Source organism: Apium graveolens, chromosome 10 (assembly GCF_009905375.1).
Source record: "Apium graveolens cultivar Ventura chromosome 10, ASM990537v1, whole genome shotgun sequence".
NCBI lineage: Eukaryota > Viridiplantae > Streptophyta > Magnoliopsida > Apiales > Apiaceae > Apium > Apium graveolens.
In genome coordinates this window covers 64980505-64991559 of record NC_133656.1, presented here as the reverse complement: position 1 = coordinate 64991559, position 11055 = coordinate 64980505, and the positions used below count along the sequence as shown (strand labels likewise).

General features: G+C 35.5%; 1 protein-coding gene across 1 annotated transcript; it reads right to left on the bottom strand.

The window, feature by feature from the left end:
• Positions 1 to 9570: 9570 nt before the first annotated feature.
• On the bottom strand, positions 9571 to 10831 carry LOC141690631 (uncharacterized). Its single transcript, XM_074495414.1, has 2 exons — positions 10200 to 10831; positions 9571 to 10144 (listed from the first exon to the last, which is right to left on the bottom strand). The coding sequence occupies exons 1-2, from the start codon at positions 10829 to 10831 to the stop codon at positions 9571 to 9573; spliced, it is 1206 nt and encodes a 401-aa protein (XP_074351515.1).
• Between the last annotated feature and the right edge of the window lie 224 nt (positions 10832 to 11055).

Here is an 11055-nt window from a genome sequence, read left to right as displayed (position 1 = left end):
ACGTGGCCATATATGTTCTCTCTGGTTACTTTACACATCAACACGCCCATCTCTTTATAACTACATATATGCCATGATATATAAATTAGATTCAATCACTCTTTGAAAGATTATTAAATATTTAGATACAACACTTGTCAAATTTATTAGTGATCATGATTCGTGAGTCATAAGCTGGATTAGTATATAAATATCGTGTATTCATTCTAGCAAGGTATATACGTTATAGCCTTACACTTGATATCTTATTCTTATTCTCCAAAAAAATTTAAAAAAATTTAAACTATTCATATTTTTAGGAATTTAATTTAGCCTTTATTATCGAGAACAATGATGGTTTTGAAGTACAAATAATAAGGTGTTTAATGTCTGAACTGTGATGATTTTTAGGACTTATTAAATGATTATTTATGTATTTAAAAAAACTTCGAGACCTCAAAGGAACCAAGAAACACCACTCTTGTAAGCATCGTGAGAAGCTGTACAAATGTGACAACTCTGTGAGAGATGCAATATGCTATCTGATTCGGAAGCTTATTTGAAAATCTGTGGGATAGGGTAATACAAATGTCACTGTTGTCCTCTCTTCTCAAGGTACATATTTTGAATTTAACCTATAATTATTTAAACACAAATTACTTAATAGATTACATCATAGTCAAATTATTCATGACATTGAATAGGGTTAACTGCTACTAAATATTTTTTGGTTTTAGTTAATAAACTATATGAACAATTACTTGTTTAAGTTAGCGAGAGCGTAATAAATACAAGATATTTTCAGTTGTATTTTTACCGGAGCCGCTAATTCCACATGAATATTCTCATTAGAGCTCCAAAATGTATCCATATTGTGTAACTGGATGCACATTGCATGATAAAGAATGGTGATTAATGTGCGAAATATCTGAACTCTTGAATGGGATACAATTTTCGTATAAGTTGGCCTTAAGTTAGACAAATGGAGTATTACCTAATATTCTCTGTGTTTGTCACTGTTAGTAATTTACCTTAATGTTTGGAAACTCTTTCATTTTTTGGTTTTTTACCTTCCCATTTATCGTGAGAAACTCAATTACCATTTTTTCATCTGCTTATACTACTTATTGAGCTTTACTGAAATAAAATCATAAATATCATAGTAAATTATGCTCTGTTAATCTAATGGAAGATCTATGTTGCATAATAGAAAAAATTAAAAAAGTAACGCCAACAACATAATCTGAAGTTTTATACAAGGCAGCATATGCACTAATTCTAATAACTATAATAAATAGAAATGGAAGATTCGGATGAAGATTGTAATAGCCAGATAACACAAGCCCCCATATTTCATTCAGAGTGTTTCTCGAATTGTTTTGAACTCACTTTTCTAGATTTCACTTCTTTGAATGTTGAGGCATTTTCCGTGTAACGCCCTCCAGACCTGGGGTATAAGTCTGGGGGTTACTAGCTAATCACCAAACCTGTACAATCTGATTAACAATTAATAAAGAAATGAACCCCTTTAACACTAACCAGGATCTTTTTAGGTTGAAGTATGAAAACAAGAACCACTATCTACTTTTATTACAATCCAAGTTCAAATTCTCACAAACTCTCTTTATTACAAACCATTGTCTAACTGGTTTTAAACTAAATTCATTTTTATTCAAACACGCACACTATCTATCAACACTCCACCTGTTCGGGCAACTCAAAACTTTCTTCCTGGATTGGGATCAACACCTTGGGTATGAGAGGATCCCGAGGCTTGACCCGCTTCTTTACCACTCGAGTCCTGATGGGTTTCATATTCCTTCTTAACTGAAAACAATAAGGTGAATAACAACAAAAAGGGTGAGTCAAAAATTGCTCAACAAGTCCACAAAATATAAACAGTGTTAAAGTATTTTAAATGAATCCGTAATCCCGCGTATATCTGCAAAGATATAACCCCACGAGAATAGAAAGAAGGCCATTACTAGCGAGTACAAATAAACTAAACTTGACACAAGTTCGCATCTATATTCTGCTGATCAGTCAGAATATAATGCAGATCTATATCTCAATATATAGATCCAGTCGGGTACCCATGTACTACGGCCCATGTCGAGGCACCAGTCATATCCCGGTCCTCAGGATTAAGACACACTCAATCCCAAAATATCATTATCCAATCCATCGATTAGCAACCGGAACAATCGGTATGCTTTGATATATTCTAAACACCAGAATATATCAATCTCAATGTATCACCAATGTAATATTAATCAGGAATCCAAAGAAACGGAGAAATCAAGAATCGAAATGAAATATGAACAAAGGAATAGAAAGTGTGTATAAGTGATTAAGAACAAGAATCAAAAGAGTGCAAATGTGATAAGCATCTGAAAAAATGTCACTATTCTGAAAATAGAATAGGGGAAAAACTTGCCTTCTGTGGGACTCACTGCAAATATGTCATTTTCGTCTAATACCGACTCAACCTGCCTTGCTGGCTTAGCTTCTGTTAGAGAAATAGACTGATTTAGTCATTTCGTACTTCAATTGCATCTTGAATCGACTTCACACCACTATACCATAAATGGCCTACAGCAACACCAAGAAAATGTTACAACAGGCCCAAAAAAGTGTTACCACAGCCATAAAAAGGCCTAAGGTAACATAAAAATTAAGTTGCTTTTTTTCGAGTTACCTTTGGCCCCTAAGGTAACATTACTTTTGCCCTGCTGTAACATTCACTTTTATGTTACAATAGCTGTCAAAGGTAACATTAATCTATGTCTATAGTATCACAATATGTATGTTACCTTTGGACTCGGAATTTTCAAAAAAAAATGGGGCCCACATGTAGGACCCACTGGTGAGCCCCATTTTGGGGCCCTATTTGTTTGCAAAGGTAACATACATAATGTGATACTATAGACATACTTTAATGTTACCTTTGATGCATATTGTAACAGTAATGTTTTGTATTATACCAATTTCTTTGTAACATTTTTAGTACCTAATGTAACATATTTTTCAAAAAAAAAATTGACAGGAATGGTTTGTAAATTCAACATGCCATAAAATCTGTTTTTCATCCAAGTCAACCAAATAAACAATTTCAACCAAACTCCATATCAGTTTTCACAAACCCCCACCAAATACTGCGGTTTCACACAATTCACCAACTCCACATACTCCAAAGAACAGTTACTTAGTCTAGGACGATAAATAAACATCCAAAAGCTAGTACGATAACACTTGTTACTAGTACGCAAAATAAGATATATAAAAAGGTGCACATCTGAAATCTAAAGTCCAGAGCCTCCGGTAACTGGTGTGAGGTAATTGTCATTATCGCTTGTTGTGCTAAAATCTTGATGGTTGATTGTGATGCCTGGATTTGTGTCGGCTATTTTCTTAAGTAACCAGGCCATATTCTCCTGCACCTTCTTGTTGACTTGCATATCCACTTCTTCTTGTACCTTCTTTGTCATCGATGCCTCGACTTCACTCACCAGAGTCTGCTTTATCTTTCCTGCCAACTCCTGTACATAAGTATTTGTCGAACCAGCAGTACTGGAGTAACCTTTTGCAGCATCAGGACATCTTCCATGGAGCCAAGATGGCCCATGTTTTTTTCCATCAGAAAGTAGTTCCTCGTTGGGATCTTCGCTCATACTGATTTTTTCCTTAATCTTTTTCTACATACCAGAAAAATAAACGAACACTCGGTCACACAATAATTTAAATGCTTCACTAACTAATTTCAAAACAACCGAACAATTTAATCCAATTAAATTCACAATTAGTAATCATTAAATAAAAAATGCATGCAGGTACATAAATAAAACTTCTAAACACCAAATAAATCATAAAACACAACTAATTAACCATCTTGCGACATTAACGAATATTCAGAAGCACTAAGATTAATAAAAAACACTTACAATCTTGTTTTTTATTTCTTCAGTGTTGGTCTTATACTCACGACCATCAGTACGCTCACGAGTCTCAACAAAAACCTCTGCTTCAGGTGGTGGACGCTGATTCTTTGCCTTTTTTTCTGACAAAAATGAACAAGTTAGCCAAAAGAAATATAGAAATTAATTTCTAGATATATAGTAATATATGTAACCAGAAGGCTACCCACATTCATATATTTGCGTAACAACTAGCTTATTGAGGTTAATTTGCGTAATTGAGATTCTGGCCATACCATATTATTTCGAATTTGTGCGAAAGTCTTTGGACCAGTAGTGTGTGTGTTTGTATACTGACATCGACTTCTTGCATTTGTCGCTGCTCTTTTCTACAAAAATGTGAAATACCTTTATGTCACTTAGATCAAATATAAATACATAATTAAATATGAAAGTACAAGGGGAATTAGAAAACCTTAATGCTTTCATCATTCCAGTACTCCAGCAACATCTTGAAACTCTCAAGGGGAATATCATTTGGCCTATTTTCCATCCGTTCTTCATCAGTTTCAAATGCTTTATAATGCGCCTTCTTAATTCGGCTCTTACGTGTCTTCCAAGATGACTGAATGGTTTTTAACACCCATGTTTCACATTCATCAGGTATAATGTATCTTTACTGGAAAAAGTCAACAAAATAAAGAACACAAGTACAGTTAATCAAAGGTAATGTTGCAGAAAAATAAATCAAGATAATTAAACAATGTATGTGATACCTTGACATAATTCCACTGTGTATTTTTCAAAGTTTTCGGAACATCACGCCAAGAAACATAGGTAAATGACACGCATCGCTTTGCGAGTGTCCCCAAGAAGTTACTAAGTTCAGAAATTACTTGGCCTCATCTGAAACGGGCTGGAACCTTTCATTCATCTGAAGGACAACTCGATGGTCCATATTTCTGGTATGAACCCTATCCATCCTCGTCGGTCCTCTCAGCCTTTTAGGAACTTCAACTACATATGAGCAAAAATTACTTGCAGGAAAATCAAATAAAGTAGGAATATTATAATAAATTTGATTATATTTATGGGTGTTTTTCTAATATGTCGTATTTCAAAGATTGATCTATAAAGATGTCTTATTTTTAGTTTTTATTTTTTTAATGGGTGTCTTTATAATAAGCAGCCCTTATTTTTAAAATGATAAATATAGATAACGCATACCTTGGATTCTGGACACTCTAAAGGACCTACTGTCATAAAGAATACATTAATTCTCATGGGGGTTGTGTTTTAATAATTATATAAAAACACAAATAATAATAACAACATTATAGATTACATATGCTAATTAAATTTATGCAAGAAGTTTTACATCTATCACATAATTAACCATGGTTAACTTCACAATTTCATTAACTTAAATGACATAAATAACCTTATGCCAATTAACCTCAATTATAAGTAATTTACTAAACTGATGCAAATTAATCAATTATGGAAAATATATGAATGTGGGTAGCCTCAAAGTGAGTATTCTTTAAGGGGCCTTAAAGGAATAATTCCTTTATAAATAATCAGTTTATGTAATCATAAATAAAGGAAAGAAGATACCTGATTCCTCCTCTTCTTCAATGTCCGGAAAAACATTTTCTTCAACAACATTTTCTGTAGCAGTCTTTGTAGTTGCAGTTGTACTTGGAGAAATCTTCGATGTCGCTGCAGCTGCTTCCTTTTGGCGCTTTCGCATAGCCCAAAAAGCCTCCATTGAACCATTTGCTTCAATAGACGGTAGCTGAATCAGAGGTTCTACAGGTTCCATATGTGATAATGACTGATTTTCCTTCTCAGTAGCATCCTCGGTTCCTTGCTTCTGTGATATAACAGTATTGGCTCGTGACCGTGTTGTTGGTCCACGTCCAATAAGCAACTTACTTTTCTCAATTTTCCCTCTCTGAAACATAAATCATGTAAAACTCAATGTTTGTGTATATATGAATTACAAACTATCAACCCCGATGAAACAGTTGGGAAAGAATTTAGAAAATGTGAAAATGATAGCTTTATGACATTTATGACATACCTTTTCAGTTCCTGATCCACCATCCTTACTAGCAGCCTTCCTTTGAGTTCCCGATCCACCATCCTCAAGATCCACAGCTGGATCATATTCCTCATCTCTCCCCTCTTGCACATGCTTCTTTTTTTTGGATTTATCTTTTAAGATTGAGTTTCTCACTTCAGAAGAGAGTGTAGGAAGATTGAGGGCAAAAAATACTTCATTGTTCCTCTTTACTGTGACAAGTTTTTCATACTCCGTTAGAGGAGGTGGAGGGGGTAGTTTCTGCAATTTCACATAAATTCATGTTAATATAGGTATGACGGAATTACTGGATTAATAAAGGGGTTACATACATGTACTTACATGTACTTAAACAACAATAATCTAACAAGAAAATTATAGGTATTACTGAATTATATGCTAACCTCCAGTTCATTTTCTCCCATACGCTCATCTTCATGAGTATCATGTAAACTCAACTTCCTCCTAACACTTGGAGGAGTTTCACAATCATCACCATCAGTGATTTCCTGCACTCTAGAAAGCCGTGGTGACTTCCGAGTACCCTCTAGGGGAAAGTTCTTTGAGTTCCTCTTCCCGGCCTTATCAACTTGGTTTGCCTTCTTGTTCATCTTCTGTTGCTGTAGTTGATGAGTGGTTACAAACTGCCGCTTGACTTGCTTTTTAGCTATAAAGACATAAAAACAATAATTACGAGTTTGAATAAAATCTAAATGTAGTAACACCTATATATTTCTGATGCCCCTACAATTAAGGTATATTTCTGAAATGAAATTAATATATTACCTGCTAAGATATCCTTTCTTGGCCGTATTATTACAAATGGCTGCATCTGATCCATTGGTTCGATAGTGCTATCAACGACATTGTCAAGATAAAAATCAACATTTTCACCGTCTGCAGCTCCTGCAGTTAATGAACACAAGTCCACATCATTGGCCACCAACTGCCACCCCCCCTGCTTATCACCTTTTCTCATATAAATCCCTCCAATTTCTGAATATTCAAGGTCATCCTTGACATAATCCATCAATACAGGGTACGAAAACCTATCTACTTCGACATTCCTTATAATCAGTTCTTTACCACCGACATACCGTGTAGGCTGAAACTCACCCTGGTGGTACAACCTGAGATTTATGTATGCCATCCTACAAAAAATTGAGAAAGTATAATTAGATGAAATCATTAAAATAATCTGAGACATGGCACTTAAATAAAAAACACTTAAAAATAAACACTTAAAAGAAACATTAAAAGAGCAGTATGCAAGTCAATAAATTTAATAATGCTCTAAATTAAGAAGCGATCGCATAAAGAGCAGGGCAGATTTAAAACTAACAGAACATTATATTAAGAACAAGTTAATTAATTAAAAGAAAATACATTAAAACATGATAAATTAGGCAATTAAGAAGTCACTTCATTAACAGTTGATACATCAGAAACTAGGCCCTTGATAGTTACATATTTTGAATTACAAATTTAAGTAGTTTCTTTGTTTGTTCTAGCCTTGATGGGGACTTGTCATGTTGGGACATCATCTCTGCACCAGTTAATATCCATGTCTGTTTTTAGAGGAACACTAGTGTGTAAATCATGTAAAACTGGATCCTCGGCTTCTTCATTTGCATTTTCAGCTTCGACATCGCACCAATCCCTTGGCAATTTCTTTATAACATTATACATCGTCTTTTCAGTAGGATCTTCTACGTAGAAGACTTGCTGCACCTGTGAAGCTAGCACATATGGATCAGACTTCTGACATAATCTGTTAAAATTAACTCGAGTTAACCCATATAGATCTTTCTCTTCCTTATACCAACAACACTTGAACACCACTACAGAAAATTCTCCCCAATAATCAACTTCAAAAATCTCTTCAATTGCTCCATAGTAATTGACATCGCCGACCAGTGGATTTTGATCTTTTGAACTAGCAAAGCTAGTAGTCAAAGCAGTTAGAAATATCCCACTATTTTGGGTTGTACATTTAGCATCTCGGTACTTTGTATGGAATCGATATCCGTTAAGTACATAACCACTATACTTCTTCACTGATTGATTAGGGCCCATTGCAAGCACTTCCAATTCCTTTGAAATGTTATCTTTTTTTCCGACCTCCCCCTTCATCCATTTCCAAAAATCTTCAGAATGTACTCTCTCACGATTGTATCTTTTTGACTTGGCTTGTCCTTCTATTAAGATTCGATGCTCCCTACAACAATTACCTAGTTAAAAATCAAGACAAAACAGGTTCTAATTCTATAACAGTTAAACACAATTAGTAGCTAGAATCTTACTCGATTAAACTATCAATTTCTTTATTCCCGCAGTTGAATAGAATATAACGATGAATAGCCATCCATTCAACTTCAACTAAATTCACAGCCTTTCCATCTTTATTTCTGCGTGAACCAATAGGAAATTCTACTTTTTCTGGAAAACTTTCAAATTTTGCAGCCTTGGTAATTTTTGATCCTCCATGGCCACCCAAGAATCTTGAACAAAATATCAAGCATTCTTCGGCCAGGTAACCCTCGGCGATACATCCCTCTGGTTTAGATCTATTCTGCACATAAGATTTCAATTTATTTAAATAGCGCTCAATTGGCCACATGCTTCGAACATGGGCCGGTCCACCAAATTCAATTTCTTGGCACAAGTGAATCAAAAGGTGGACCATCACATCAAAAAAAGCTTGAATGAATATAGTCTCAAATTGACAAATAATTTCAATTATTTCTGTTTGCAGCCTCTTAAGATCACTTAAGTCGATGACTTTACTCCAAATACCTCTTAAGAAGGCCCCTAATCTGATAAAAGGGACTGCAACCTCCGGTTTCAAAGATTTCTTCACTGCAAATTGTAATAAGTAGTGCATGAAAAAGTGAGCATCATGACTCTTATAGCCAGATACCTTTCTCTCCTTCATGTGCACACACCGGCTGATATTAGAGGCACTTCCATATGGCAATTTAGCATTTTTAAGGACAGAGCAGAATAAATATTTCTCTTCATTTGTCATGTCGAATATCGCAGCCCTTATTTCAAGGTGTTTCCCGTCACTTGATAGAACAGGATGGAGGACCTTTCTGATGCCAAGTTCTTGCAAATCTAGGCGAGCTGCTATATGGTCTTTTGTTTTTCCAGCAATATTGAGCAATGTGCCAAGTACTTTATCACACACATTCTTCTCGATGTGCATAACATCAAGGTTATGTCGAGAAACATTGTGCTTCCAGTAAGGCAGATCAAAGAATATTGATTTTTTCTTGAAAGGCGAATTTGACTTAATCTTATTTTTTTGGCGCTTTCTTTTCTTCTCTGGTTTCTTCCCCCCAAAATGATTTACAAATCCTGCCAATAATTCTTCAATGTCTGTTCCAGTTAGAACCTCTGGAAAACCTCTCAATTCAATTTGACCATTAAATTTTCTTTTATCAAGCCTCCATGGGTGTTCGGGATGGAGAAATCTCCTATGGTCCATGTAACACATTTTTCGACTATGTTTTAGGTACATAGAGGATGTTTCATAATTGTAAACTGGACAAGCTAGTCTTCCTTTTGTGCTCCATCCAGATAGCATTGCTAGCCCGGGAAAATCATGATTGTCCAAAGTAAAGAAGCGCGCAAGTTGAAAGTATGGTCAGTAAGGGCATCATAAGTCTCAATGCCTACTTCCCATAGCTCATTCAGTTCAGCAATTAAAGGTTGCATGAAGACATCTATATTATTCTTCGGAGACTCGGGACCAGATATGAGTATCGAGAGAATTAGATTCTCTTGCTTCATACACAGCCAGGGGGGAAGGTTGTAGTTAACCAAAATAATTGGCCAAGTACTATGACTTATGTTCATAGTACGAAAAGGATTGAAACCATCAGTGGCTAGGCCCAATCTAATGTTTCTGTTCTCGGATGAAAATTGAGGATAACGAGCATCCAATGCCTTCCAAGCCTCTGCATCAGTGGGATGTCGAAGTTTGCCGTCCTTTTTTCGACCTTTGGCATGCCATAACATCAGTTCTGATAACTCTTTGCTCATAAACATGCGTTGTAACCTTTTTTTGAGTGGAAAGTAGCGCATCACGTTTGCCGGGACCTTGTGAATTAACTTTTTCTCATTATTGTCCACAGCGCCTTTTTTTTCCACTACGACCCACCTTGAAGCACCGCAAGTTTTACAATTTTCTTTTTTTTTTATTTTCAGCCCAAAACAGCATACAATTATTGGGGCAGGCGTGTATCCTTTGATAATCGAGCCCTAAATCTTTAATAACATTCTTTGCTGCATTAAAAGACAAAGGAATGTGTGCTTCTGGAAAAGCATCTTTTATCAGCTCTAATAAATCCCCGAAACCCGACTCCGAAATCCCATGAATGCACTTTAAAGAGTACAGCCTAATGATAAAACTTAAGCGGGAAAATTTTTTGCAGCCCGGATATAAGGGCTGCTTTCCTTCTTCAAGATGGCCATAAAATTTTTTGGCATCATCATTCGGTCCAGTAGTATCATTAGTACGATGGAACATCTCATCCAAGTTATCTCCGAAGGTAAAGGAATCTTCAAAACCCATATTTTCTGCCCGTTCAATATCTATCCTATGATCTTTGCTCGAAACCTCACAAATCCAATTCGCAGACAATGGACAAGGGCCATGACAAATAAGATGATCATAAATAAGATCTTGAGTATGCCACTTGCCATTTCTACAATTCTTGCAAGGGCACAACATTTCATCGCCTACGGAAAATTTGGGAAATGCATTTTCTAAAAAATCCTTTATCCCCTTAATGTAAGGTGTACTGTATTTTGGAAGGGTTATCCATTGACTTAGATCATCGTCCATCACTACAGAAAACAGGACAATAATGTTATATTCCTAAAAGAAAACAACGTAGTCGTGAAACCATACACCCATATTGGTTATACGTTCTAACAACACAACGCAGCCTTGAAGCCCTAAGCAGACCGAGGTAATATTTTATGTTCTCCTTTTCATTGGTTGTACATACTAATAACGACACAACCGTGAAACCCTAAACCCATATTAGATATGCGTACTAATAACAA